Genomic DNA, 13,315 nt, shown 5'->3' with positions numbered 1-13,315 from the left:
AGATTCAGAACAGGAGTATACCTGGGCATGTATAGAGTTTGGGGTTATTACCCCTCATTGTGTATATTCCCAATTTGATTCTGTCTTGGGCTACTCAAGGAAGAACCCTGGTCTCTGCTGCTGGCTTGCAAATCCTCCTGTGTTTGATGATTTTTGTACCCAGACAGCACTCCTCCCCTCTACTGGCCATCTGACTTCAGTCCCCCCCCCCCCCCCCCCCGCGCCTTCCTTCCTTGCAAGTGTGAGCCAAAATAAGCCCTTCCTTTCTCCCTCCCTCCCTTCTTTCTCCCCCTTTAAATAAATAAATAATTTATGGGGCAGGAAAACACCAAAATGGCTGAGGCCTGTCTCGGGTTCCAGAAATGTATACTGAGGCAGTGTCCTGGGCATGAGACAAGGTTGCTAAAGATATTGAGATGAGGCTACCTTCTAGGGACAGTACACACTTTAATCTTTGCCTAGGATTTAAGGACGTGGTTTGGGTTGATGCACAAGATTCCTGTAATTTATTGGTGTTTGGGAATGGATGGTTTGTAGAGATGTTAGATGAAGAAGGGACAGGGATGAATGTTCCATTCTCTCTATCACAGATGTTTCCAAGAAAAAGCAGAAATATGTGGATATCAGGCTTTCTTCTTTCTGCTGTGATGGAGAGGCTTGGTTGGGGGTAGAGGGGACAACACCGTTCCTTGGAACTCATAGGGATGTACCCAGAGAAAACCAGATCAAACCTGAATGCCTTTTTCCTTTTTGTGTGTGTGTAGAGGGGGAAGACTCTCTCTTGATTTGATTGTTACAAAGCGTGGTATTCCCTGTTGACTGTTGGTGTTTTGGACAGTGGCCTCTGAAGTGGTCGTACATTCTCTGAAAGTCTTGCTGTAAAGTGTTAATGAGGCAAATCTTTGTGCTGCCTAGGAGAGCCCTGTGACTTGTGAAAGGTGATTCATATTGTCATGCTGGAGAGAATTCTTACCATGTTTATCAGTGATGTGCCTCTGTGAGTCTCTGCACTCTGTGGTCATTCTTCAACCTGTGCTGAGGAGTGGGGGGTACTATCAGTCTGTGCATGTTCACACCAGCAGGAGCTCAGCTAGGGAGACTTAGAACACTTCGGAAATATATTTGGAAGTATTTTCGATCAAAACTGAGCTGTAGACATAATATTTAAAATGTGTGTATGCCCTGCTCTAGGCTTACTATTATTTTGAGGGCTAATAACATTTGTGAATTTGATTTGTTAGTATAATAACACTAGTCATTCCAGTGAGATGATACTGATGTTCGTGTGCAAGGTTGAAGTCCTTTGTTTACTAGTTTATTACTCATTTTTGTAGCACTGGAAATAGAACCCAGAACCTATGTATGTAAATCTCTACCCCTGATCTGCATTCCCAACCTTAGATATCTCCCTGTTTTGTGATGGGTTTTCATAATATTTCCCAGGCTGCCTTCATCTCTTAAATACTGGAATTACAGATATGCAGTATAGCTTTAGAAGGCTAGCGAATCTTTGTCTTCCTTTGGTGAGTTCTGCTTACTCTCTCTTATACTCTTCTGCACTTTTAGGTGAGTTATATACCTAAGATATTCTCCTTCTCCCCCAAAGAAGCTTAGAGATGGTGTTTGATGGAGTAGAAGGCTCTCACCTATCTGCAGGATGTTCTGCAGGGGCACCCACCACGTTATTCAGGAATAGCCTCCACACACAACAGGGGAGGTGAGGATTGTGTGGTGGGTATTTTTTTCCCATGTAAAGGAGTTTTATTTTGGCTCAGAAACTGGAAAAGTGCTGGCATCTGTAAGAGTTTTAACTTGATAAAATAGTGAATGAGATAGGATCTCTCTGGTTGTCTTCTTAGGGTTTTCAGACTTCCCTCGAAGTGTTTGGCTTAGTCATACTAAGCACATTCTACCTCTGAGATTATGTTATTATGAGTAAATGCAAACCCCAGACTAACAGCTTAGCCATTCCTGACTCTACAGTGTCTCTCCAGCGCCCTCTGCTGATAATGTACAATTTAGTACTCATCCTTGATGACATAAGTGGCCTAGCCCAGAAACACAAGGAATGCCCCCGCCCTCACCAGGATTCCCAGTAGCAAATAGTGAGCTTTCTCTGCTGCGCCCTCAAGTGTCAAAATGCTGGCTAGCCTCAGACCACCAAACCATACAAATTGTTTTCCAGTTTCCCAGACCCTGTTGGATGTGACCCAGCCCACTGGAGGTGCGGCCTTCCAGTGCTTAGTCAGGACTGAGGGCAGCCTGCCAAGAACAATACAGTTTTGTCTGTTGTGAGTCAGCCTGGTGAAAAGCTTGCCCTCCCAAGGTTGTACTTTTGTATGGTGGTGCAACATAATTGTCATCACAATGCGTGGAAGCTGTGAACAAGAGCATATCCAGAAGCATTGCCTCTTTTTAGGGTTGGTAGTGCAGGGGAAGAGACCGGGAAAATACATTTCTGACAGCTAGCAGTGGAACAACTGACCCTTGTGACATGTTGGCAAGACTGGAAGCAGATCTAGTTGTCTGTATAGGAAAACCAGGCAGCCCAGTGTCAGTGCCCCATCTTAGATTATCCCCACTCCCTTGTGACCTCTTCCAGACCAGATCATGGTTACTGACCACAGACACCACCTTGACCTGTTGACAAGCTCTTTCTCCTGCTGTCTTGGTCTGGTCTCAGTTTATAGTTTATAGAGTTTCTGCACCAAAATATTCATGGTGGCCTGGTGTTGTGGCAGGCACTTGCACTTTGATCCTGGCACTTAGGAGGCAGGTAAATTCTGTGTGTTGTTATTGAATTATATGATGTCTGGCTCCCATTTTATGTTGGAAAATTTCTCATTAATTTTTTAAAAAATCTGTAAATAGCCACTTACCTTTCTAGGATCCACACAGAAATCACCTGCTCCGTTGCATATGTCAAATATTGGAGCCAACAATTGCCTCTTCCCAATATCCAGTGCTTCTTTGGAATAAGGGAGGGAATAAAAGGTATTGCTTATACCTTTGAACAAGACTCTTTCCTCAAGGTTTGTGCAGCATGTTGACTCATAAGTTCTTAGGCATTCAGTTAGGTGTTCATTCCTCAGGTCTTGTTCCCTCAGTTTTTTTTTTTCTAGTCTCTTGCCATTAACTGTGTAGGAATTCATGAAACTCAGAATGCTTGGTATAAGAGATAGTGAGTTTGGGCTAAGGAGGCTTCTCCACCAAAACTTGTTCACTAGGTGGTCATTGCTGTGGGCTGCAAATTGGCAGATGCTGGACCGTGGCAAATGAGAGAATAGAGTCTACATCCTGTCTACCAGGCCACTGACTCACTAGCCGGAGTCATGGCAGGGAAAATACTGTGAGAACATGGTGTTTTCTGGCATACCCCAGCTATGACCTATAGACCAGCAGCCTCAGCTCAGCATGCTAGGATTGCCCAGTGAGGAGTATGAGATTAGCCTAGGAACCACATGTGACTACTTGTGAAGAAATAGATCCAAATAAAATATTTTACGTAATTGAAAAGTGGTTGGTCTGGTGTATTTCTCAGCCATTTTTCATATCCAGACCTAGCCATTTTTTTTTCTTCAACAAAGGAGATCATGAACTAGCAAAGAAGGTTCTTTTTGGTTCAAATTCAGTGGCAATTGCTCTGGAGAGCAAACCCATGGCATAATTCATCCTTGATACCAAGGGTTGGGGCTTTTGTTTGGCATTTATAGCAAGGAGACAGCAAAATAAGCCAAGGTAAAAGGAAAAGTGACAGGCAAGTACAGGAGCCAGGCAGTTTAGTCCTGGTTCTGTCTACACTGTGGGACTTTGAGCCTTGCCTTTGCTGCTCTGCCCCAGCCTTCCCATTTGTCATGTTCTGATTTGTGAAACACAAACCCCCTTGAATATTGGAAGGGGTATTGCCCCCAACTAACTGGCAGCAGCTATCCTAGCCAGGCAGGATTGATAGATGTCTGAACTTGTTGCTTTATTATTTTCTAATCTTCAGCATGTGCAGTGAGTTTAAATGTTAACCTTGGTTTAGAACTTGAAAAAACAATCTGCAGAGGTCACAAAGGCCAAGACATGGTCTGACTTGTATCTGACCTCACTACCCCCCTACAGATGGCTAATCCATTTCTAAGAAGGAGTAACAAGAATAGAAGAGTCTACTCAGGGGATGGGGGATGTCATAGCACGGGTATTATGACCCTCACAAAAATGAAAGACAAACATCAGTAAATCAGAAGTGCAATTAGCAATCAACACCATTACTTAAGGTAATGATTGTGCTTCAGGTTGGGCTGCTGAGACCAGCACTCTGTCAACCCTCTACACACAATGTAACCCAGGGCTTAGGTAAGGTAGATGGAGTTCCTTTTTGCAGCTGATGGCTTAGTGTGTATCTTGTCCACTATTGGGACTTTGTAACCAGAAACACTGTACTTTAAATTCCAGGACCAGGTCAAATATTTGGTTGGGGAGGCGTGTGTTTTTTGTGGGGTTGTTGTTGGTGGTGGTGGTTTCATTGTTGGGTTTTTTTGATATGTAAAAACAAGAGTTGTTAAGAGCGTTGGTGTTCACTGTGCTTTACCCATATCTAGGAATGGTGTGAAACTGTTCTATGGAGAGAGTCTAATTAGCACCTAGAAGGAATATACAGCTATTTCAAAATATCACTATGAAAGTTGTTCCTCTACAGAGTAGAATCAAGACTATACTGGCATCTGGATTCTGAGGTTGCAAATAAGAGTTACAATTTCCATGATGAGGTGTAGTGGTTTCATTGCAAAAGTCTAGAATTAGAAATGCCAAAAGCAAACCTCACACTGTGAAATGAACTTAAGTACAGTACCTCACTCAGAGTTACAGGCCCCAGAATTGGACCTCTACCCTGAAGTCCTCAGACACCACAGTATCCCCACAAAATGAAGTCTTTAGATGACACTTGTTTGTCTGTCAAGGAAAGATCCCAGTCTTTGCTAATAATTCTAAAGAGGGTTTGTAGGCTTTTCTTCTGAAACCTGTCCCTTCCTCTAGTAGGGTTGGATTTGTGCTTCCATACACATTGGCAGGACAATAGGTTTAAGGTCATTACCGAAGTTCTTGGATGCCAGAACTTCCTGGCAGAATTATAGACCACAGAAAAGAAAGCTGTTTCAGAAAGCTCTTCGAGGGCTGAATTTAGAATAAGACCCTGGAATGTTAACAATGAAAACTAGTAGAATATAATAGGAGAAAAAAAATAAGATCAGACACAAGAAATAAAATGAAACTATCACTAAAATAAAAAATTCACTGGCCAGACTATGTGGTTTATTAGATATGACATTAAAAAAAGAATCAGTGGGAGTAAAACTCCCACAAGATTGAGGATGTGCAAAAGCTAAATTTGATGGCACATATTTCTAACTTCAGAGCTGGAAAGGTGTAAACAGGTAAATATCCGGAACTCACTGGCTAACCAGCCTAGCCTACTTGGCAAACAAACCTCAGGCCATTAAGAGACCCTATTGCAAAAAGATAAAATATAAAGATAAAGCTGCACTGTGACATCATCCAAGGTTGACCTCTGTATAGCATATACACTTACACAGACAAGCACCCACAAAATAACCAGTGAGTTAACTGTAGCTGAACAAATTTCCTGTACTGAGACATAGATGGAAGTAGAAAATATGAGAGATAAGAGAAAAAAGTAAGGGTTAATGAATCTGGTTAGAGCTGCAGGGGAGAGGAGGCAGGCACAGAAGAGCTGACTGTAAAGGAGCATGAAGGAGAAACATTCAGAATGTGTAATGAACTATAAGCAAGAAAAGAGTAAGTATAGATAGGAACATTTATTATCAGTTCCTGAGGATGTATCAGGGTCAGTGAGCAGAGAAGACACTGTTGAATAGCACTGGTAGAGTCATAGGCTTCTGCTACCCTCACAGCTGGAAACTGGATGTGTTGTCCCTTCACTCAAGGAATCTGTCCCTGGGAGAGCACAGTCTGTCCTTGCTGCCAAAAACCACTGTGCATCTAATAAATATAATGGCAGAAAGGAGTCAGTCATAATAGGCTGCCAGTGTATTTTGTCCAGTCTCCCTGAAAGCCACACAAGCAGGTCCAGGTGATGGGAAATAGAAAGAAAGTCAGTGGGTGACCCAATCACAAGTTAGGAAGTTGTTGTCTTGTGTTTTCCATCTGAGTGGTAAAACACAAGTGTCTTTCCTTCAAGGTCTGGCATGAGACATGTGGGCGCAAAGACTGTAGAAAAGCAGAGCACTGTCACATTCTTTGTTGATTATAGGTGAGAAGTAGGATCATCCAAGCTCATGTCTGCCTAAGAGAACTGCCACACTGAGGTCTCTCCCTAGGTGTTGGCAGGCTCTTTGGGTCCCCTCTCCCACATTTATATTTTCTCAGATTCTCTACCCTTGGGCTCTTCCCAAAACAAGGCCTAAGAAGCAGTCTTAAAGGGGACTCTTGGATCAGTTGGCCAACCTTTCCCTGCTGCCCTTCTATAGGCTTAGGTTGTACTTGTGATTCAACTGTGTCATAGACTAAATTTTGCCTTGGACTTACCAGTGTTCTACTTAGCAATTTAGCAAATAACATTTGGAATTAATATGAAGTCTACTTTGCTTCCATTTGAATAATAGAAACAGAAATCAGTATAAAATGTCAGAGGAACTCTGGTTGTCTGTGGAAACTTAATAGTTCCTGCTTCCTGCCCTGTTTCCTTCTGACAGACAGGATACAGCTGTTGACAGTGGGTGTGGAGCTAGGTAACCTGAGCACACAGTTCAGGTCAGCCAGACTGCCAGGCTATTCATGGTAGTAATGGATGCAGGTAGCTTATCCTGCTGCAGGGGCATCTGCAACACAGCCTGTATCCATGTCAGGTAGCTCCGCCATTTTTGGACACACTAAACCTGGGTATATTGTGAACCATGGCATATGACAGAACTTTTAGTGTCCTTTCAGGGGCTTCTTTGGTGTCCATCTTTTAACCCAGAATCTGAATATAGTGTCTCAATCGGGTAGACACTCAAGTTTGCTGGCCTTTGAAGCTGGGGAGTAAAATTGGACAGTTGTGATGCCAGTTGTTGTATGTGCTTAGAGAAAGCCACTTTTATAGTGAAGAGGAAAGCACATTTCAGACCCATCCCTACCCACTCACATTTGGACAAGAAAGTGAAGTTCTAAGATGTTTGACTGTGAGAAGTTGCTGTACTCGGGAACCAAGTTCTTCAGGGGGAGGTGAACAGAGTACTATTTTAGTAGTGCTGCATGACCCTGAGCATCTTTAAGAGCTCCTTTTGGCTGAGTGAGAGTGAGTGGTCACTGAGCTACAGGAACCAGCCAGGCAGTGGTGGCACTATAATCCCAGCACAGAAAGGCCAGCCTGATCTATAGAGCTAGTTCCAGGACAGCCAGGGCTGTTACACAGAGAAACCCTGTCTCAAACGCCCCCCCCCCCCCAAAAAAAAAGTCTAGACCTGATACCCCTCCCAGCTTATATGTCCCCTGGTTGGCAGCAACTGTTTTGGAGGACAGACAGGTCTTGTGTTTTTAGTTTCCCCACGAGGAAAAAGCCCAGGGTGTGCTCCCAGCCGCAGAATGCTAGCCTAGTACATCTTTACTAGGTTCCTTTATTATCTTTAAAATAACAGGTATGTGATCAGGCATGGTAGCAAACACCTTTACACTGGAAGTAGAGGTAGGCTAAATCTCTTGAATTTAAAGCTTGAATTTAAAGCCAACCTGGTCAATGTCAGTTAGGGCTATATAGTAAGACCCCCCCCCCTCTCAAACAAAACAAAATGTATAGGTATATCTGTGCATGCCCATAATTCCAGCCCTGTGTGGGGTGGAGGCAGGAGGATTGGGAGTTTGAGGCCAGCCTGGGCCTCAAATGTGAGACCATTTTAAACAAACAAAGCAAAATGCAGGGTTGGGAGGCTCATTTGAGACTCTGCATAGTGCCAAACTTAAACAAGCAATCAAAAGTATGCTTTATGATCTGAGGACATACTAACCTGCAAGATATTCACCACATACTGCACAAAAGCAGAGCTCACCACAGCTAGGAGTATGTGATGCTATGTATAGCCTTTAAGAGTGGCATGGTTTTCTGACATTTTGTTCTCATATTCTTAATTTTTCCCCCTTTCTCGTATTTGTACATCATGGCTTGTTTAAAACTAGCTGATGGTGTCCTGGAGTATTTAGGGGGCATTTTGCTATGAGTTGTTAATGTCACTGCCTATAGGCTTGTCAGATTAAGAATCTTCTAAGTAAGCAAGCCAAACAGTTTGATAGAAAATTGGTAGGATGATTTTGAGGCTGATGCAAAAGTGCAGATGAAACCAAACAAGCTGAAGACCAGAGAGTCTTCAGTGACAGGCAGTCACGTCATCTCTGGAGGCTGCTTTCTTAGAGCCGTCACCACCTACTGTAGAGTCAGCCACTGATTGCAGAAGCTAGTTTATTCCTGGATAGGAAGGGAAGAAAACTACCGCCAGTGAGAGCCTCATCAGCATTTTCCCCTTGCTAGACTTTGGCAAATCTAGGGTGTGTAGCTTGTACCCTGTGACCTGGAGAACCTTGAACCCGTCTTGGCCCTGCTCAGGGGCTTACCCCTATAATCTCCACTGCAGTGGAGGTGCTGCTAGGCAAGAAGCAAAGTGAGAGCCTTTGTGTTCCCAAACCATGGACTCTGGAGTGTCTTTTCTCCACATCCCACCTCTTTTAAGAGCAGCAGCACAGTCTTTCCAGTAGAAAGGCAGGGCATTTTGTCACCGGTCAGAGGCACCCAGGACCTGCTTGTTAGGAGGCGGTTAAGATGGAACAGCTGAGCTGTTACATCGTTCTTGTTAGTGCTCTGTGTTGATGCCTTTAGATGCCTCCAGCTCAGTCCATGTTGTGGTACTGCAAGGCTGGTACGGTCCTCGAAGCACCATGGCATGAAATGGAGGTTCCTAGAAGCAAGAAGAAAGGTACAGTACTGACAAGTTGGCCTTGATTTATTTACATATATTAAACTGTGTCTGCCATTTTATATCTGCACTGTTTGTTTGGAGGAGGGCTGGGAAGGAGTTTAATTGCAGACACGTGTTAATAATAGAGACTTGTCCCATGTGGGCCAGGTCAGTCGTGTTGAACCATCTAACTGCCTTTGTGTGTGGCGCCTGTAGGGAGCAAATGGTTGGTGGAGACCAAGACTTAGATCCGATGGGCTGACAACAGGGTATTTATACTGTGTCTCTCACAGAGTGGGGCAATGTCGGTGTTCCCAGCACTGTCACTTCCCCTCATAGACCTTCCTTGTTGCTCTAAAGCTGTCGGGTGGAATGAAGGGGCTCTGTAACATTAATTTAAAATCCAGCTCTGAGGATTGGGCATGAAGTCTCCCCTCCCTTTCTCCCTCACCTGCCACACAGAGAAGCAGGGTCCTGAGCGGAAGCGGATCAAGAAGGAGCCTGTTGCCCGAAAGTCCGGGCTACTATTCGGAATGGGGCTGTCTGGGATCCGAGCTGGATACCCTCTCTCAGAGCGTCAGCAGGTGGCTCTGCTCATGCAGATGACTGCTGAGGAGTCTGCAAATAGCCCAGGTGAGTGAGCCCCAGGCACCAGAGTAGTTTTTTGGACACGGAGGGAGTGGCTGTACTTGGCAGTGGATCCTGTGTGGGTTCTCTTTCCCTCATGAAAATGGTTGGGTTCTTGAGGTTCCCATGAAAAAAAAAAACTGCCTTCTATAATGTCCTACTTGTTTCCTGCTTGGCTTGCAGTAGACACAACACCAAAGCATCCCTCCCAGTCTACAGTGTGTCAGAAGGGGACCCCCAACTCTGCCTCAAAAACCAAAGATAAGGTAAATAAGAGAAACGAACGAGGAGAGACACGTCTGCATCGAGCAGCCATCAGGGGCGATGCCCGGCGCATCAAGGAGCTCATCAGTGAAGGCGCAGATGTCAGTGTCAAGGACTTTGCAGGTAAGTCTTGCCTGGAGGGTGGGCCTCGTGTCCATAGTGTGATTTGCTGCTGAGTCTCTGGGAAAGTATTTCAGGTCCTTGATTGGCTTTTGTTACGCAAGCAAAGGGGGGGAGCTTTAAATATTTCCCTTCTATGGGTCTGCCACATGGCATATTCCTGGAGGGTTTTGCTCTGGTGCTTAAAAAGTACCTGCTTTGTTCTAGCAGAAGGCACTCTGCTGTAGACTGAGCACTCATGCTGTTTCCTAAAGAGGTTGGAATGGACATAAGTGGGGATACCTCCCCAGATGTGCTATAGGCCATTTTGTGATTAGAACACTGTCTGCCTTTTTGAGATGGGATACCCCACACCATGATGCAACACTGCAGGAGAACTATGTGTTCATGTGCAATGATAGCGGAAAGTATTAGGCCTCAGGGATATGATCAGAATACAGTGTGTGTGTGTGTATGTGTGTATACACACATTTGTATATGTATGAAATTCTCAAGGAATTTTTTAATAAGATTGTCTCAGAAGGAAAAAGCAATGAGAGAAGGGTTCAGGCAAAATCACCTTTGTGCGAAACCTTAGATTTCTCCATTGCCTAGTTTATAATTATCTGATTCTGCCTAATTTAGAGTTATTTAAAGTAACTATTTTAAAATAGTTTCTCTTGAGAAACGTGGGAGCTGCCTATAATGTCCTTATATCACCCAGCCAGAGCCCAGGGTCCTCCTGAGTGATGGCAGCCAGTGCTGTACATATAAATCTGCAGTTAGCAGGTTAGATATACACTGTGTAAAGCACCACAAGAAAAAAATTGATGTCTTCTCTGGGTGTAACCTACTTTCCAAGAGAGCCACTCCTTAGGAAATAGCAGCACCCCCTACTTCTTTCTCCTACCCCACACCTGTTGTCATTCACTACAGTTTATGCAGGAACCAAGTTTTCAGCGATTACATAACAAATACCCTAAGTTTCTGTTTTCAGGCTGGACTGCGCTGCATGAGGCCTGTAACCGGGGCTATTATGACATCGCCAAGCAGCTGTTAGCCGCTGGTGCAGAGGTGAACACTAAGGGGCTGGATGATGACACGCCTTTGCACGATGCCGCCAACAACGGGCACTACAAGGTTGGCATCTCCCTGCGGCCCTGCAGTGGCTGCTCTGTCCTTAACTTCTGGACCATTCTACAGCTTCATGTTTCTCTGTCTTAGCTAGTTTTCACATTTTCTGATACTGGGAAGTGAGTTTTATGTTGTCATTGTTGTCCCCTGTTGTTCCCAATCCCCTTTTCAGCCCTAAGGCCTAGCTGTTCATTCTGCCCTACGTCAGTACCTGGATAACCTCTCAATTCTGATGGCTAATAGCACTATATTAAATGTACAGTGTTGGCTCTGTTAATCTGGCTGGATAGCTTTATGAGTTGCTGCTGCATCCCTGTTACCACTGATACTGATCCCATCCAGAAGGTCACTCCAAAGTCTTGGGTAGGATAATGTTTGTGATGTAAAGTCAGCACATGGGGTTATAGTCAAAATTAGATTACTGTGGTGGGTCAGAACTTCATCTCTTAGGGACAGGGCTTCCTGTAGGTTTGCAGCAAGAAACACCTAAGATGTGGTAGACATATCTTAGTCTTAGGTTGCAGTAGTGACGTCATTACCAGCCTCTCTTTGAGGGGACAGGACAATAAGCAGAATAAAGAGGAAAAGATCTGCCCAAGTTATTAGCAGTGCTATAAAGCAGCCCCAGTCTGACTATTTTAAGAGGTACCAAAACCCTATAGATCCAGATTTCCCCAAGAACCCAGTGGTACACAGTGAGTAAATCATTGTGGGTTAGGGCTTCTGAATGAAAAGATTAATGAGACAGCCCAGAAAAACTGACACTGATTTATATATATATAATATTTAGGTGAGATAATGGCATGATGGCTGATTTGCTTGCAGGTTTTAAGCCCTTTTATAAAAATGTACTGGAAAAGTTTATGTCTGAGACTTGTAAAAAACACAATGCCCTGACAGGTGGGCAGTTTGAGTAAAGCTTATTGTGAGCTAGCAGGTGATAAAACTGGGGGGCAAGGGCCATTATCTAAATCTCCACACTTCTGTGAGTTTTACATTTTTATAATTATATAAAATGTTACAAGCTATGGGAACACCATGAGGTGAATACAATAGTGACCTCCTAGACGAGAACATATGGATGGGGTGGTCCAAAAGGCAGTTTTTGAAAGCCCCTCTTCCTGGCTGGAACAAGGAGATGGAAGAGACATCCTAGTAGGAACATGGCCTGCATTGCTGGTCTTAGCGGAAATTCATGACCTCTAACAGCAGAGAAGTAGATCCTTGGTCCCAGGACCACAGGAACCAAATACTAACAACAATCTACACAATGAAAGAAGGAGACAGCTTTATCTGTACCTTGATGTAAGCCAAGCAAGTGAAACCGATTCCATCAGACTGTAAGACAAATTTTGGTGGTTTGTTACAGCAGCAGTAAAAAACTTAAATATGATTAAAAACTCTCCATGCTGATGATCCAATGCAAAACATTACCTTGAAGTGAAACACTGTTAGTGACAAGAGTATGTATTAAAGCCTGAATGAACTGCAGTTGAGGGTAGACTGAAACTGGATGTTTGCACTAGAGTTGAGTGAGTTTCTCTCTCAGCCATATAAACACAGGTTGCTGATTATAAATGGTTGAATAGAGCTGTTGAAATGTCACCTTGAATGTTTCTGTCACCCATGTAACCATCTTTATGCATGTAAAATCAAGCAAGGAGGAGTTATCTTACTTTCTAATGTAAATGAAAATAAATAAATCAGCTTACAGAAATGTGGTCTTTGTTTCCTCTATTTTCCACACCCCTGTCCTCCAAAGATAACTTCCCCATGTACCTACCCTTCGGACCTGCACTGCCGACCAGCTCTTTCTTGGTGGGACGGGAGCTGTATAAGAAGATTTTGGGGAAGAGGTAGCACATCGAGGAGGAGAGATGAAGAAAACATGGAGGAAGTGAACCACTTTTGGAGGGAACGCTCACAAAAGAGGACAGCTCTGCTGGGCACCTAGAGACCCTACCACATACATACAGCACCCCCATAGCAGGGTTTAGAATGGACTATAGCTTTCTACAGGCATGGCAGAGTAACTACTTTTCAAATAGTCTGCTAATACCATTATTAATGTTTTGTAGGTGGTGAAGTTGTTGTTACGGTATGGCGGAAACCCTCAACAAAGCAACAGGAAAGGCGAGACACCGTTGAAAGTAGCCAATTCCCCAACGATGGTGAATCTCCTGTTAGGCAAAGGCACATACACTTCCAGTGAGGAGAGTTCCACTGGTAAGCCAGGCAGA

General features: G+C 44.0%; 1 protein-coding gene across 8 annotated transcripts in view; it reads left to right on the top strand.

The window, feature by feature from the left end:
- The window catches only part of Ankrd11 (ankyrin repeat domain 11), a 152,082-nt gene that overhangs the window by 124,811 nt on the left and 13,956 nt on the right, over nucleotides 1-13,315 (top strand). For 6 of the 8 annotated variants that reach the window (XM_085681856.2, XM_085681861.2, XM_048437490.3 and 3 more), the window contains exons 5-8: nucleotides 9,414-9,584; nucleotides 9,762-9,965; nucleotides 10,939-11,081; nucleotides 13,154-13,301. In XM_085681856.2, coding sequence (XP_085537982.2) covers nucleotides 9,414-9,584; nucleotides 9,762-9,965; nucleotides 10,939-11,081; nucleotides 13,154-13,301 — 666 coding nt within the window. Of the gene's footprint in view, nucleotides 1-8,872; nucleotides 8,970-9,413; nucleotides 9,585-9,761; nucleotides 9,966-10,938; nucleotides 11,082-13,153; nucleotides 13,302-13,315 lie in introns of all 8 variants that reach the window. The other 2 variants (XM_048437496.3, XM_085681862.2) reach the window with 2 other exon arrangements.

Source organism: Myodes glareolus, chromosome 22 (genome assembly GCF_982192425.1).
Source record: "Myodes glareolus chromosome 22, mMyoGla1.1, whole genome shotgun sequence".
Lineage (NCBI taxonomy): Eukaryota > Metazoa > Chordata > Mammalia > Rodentia > Cricetidae > Myodes > Myodes glareolus.
Note: the sequence above shows the minus strand (reverse complement) of the source record. Positions and strands in the feature narration are given on the sequence as shown.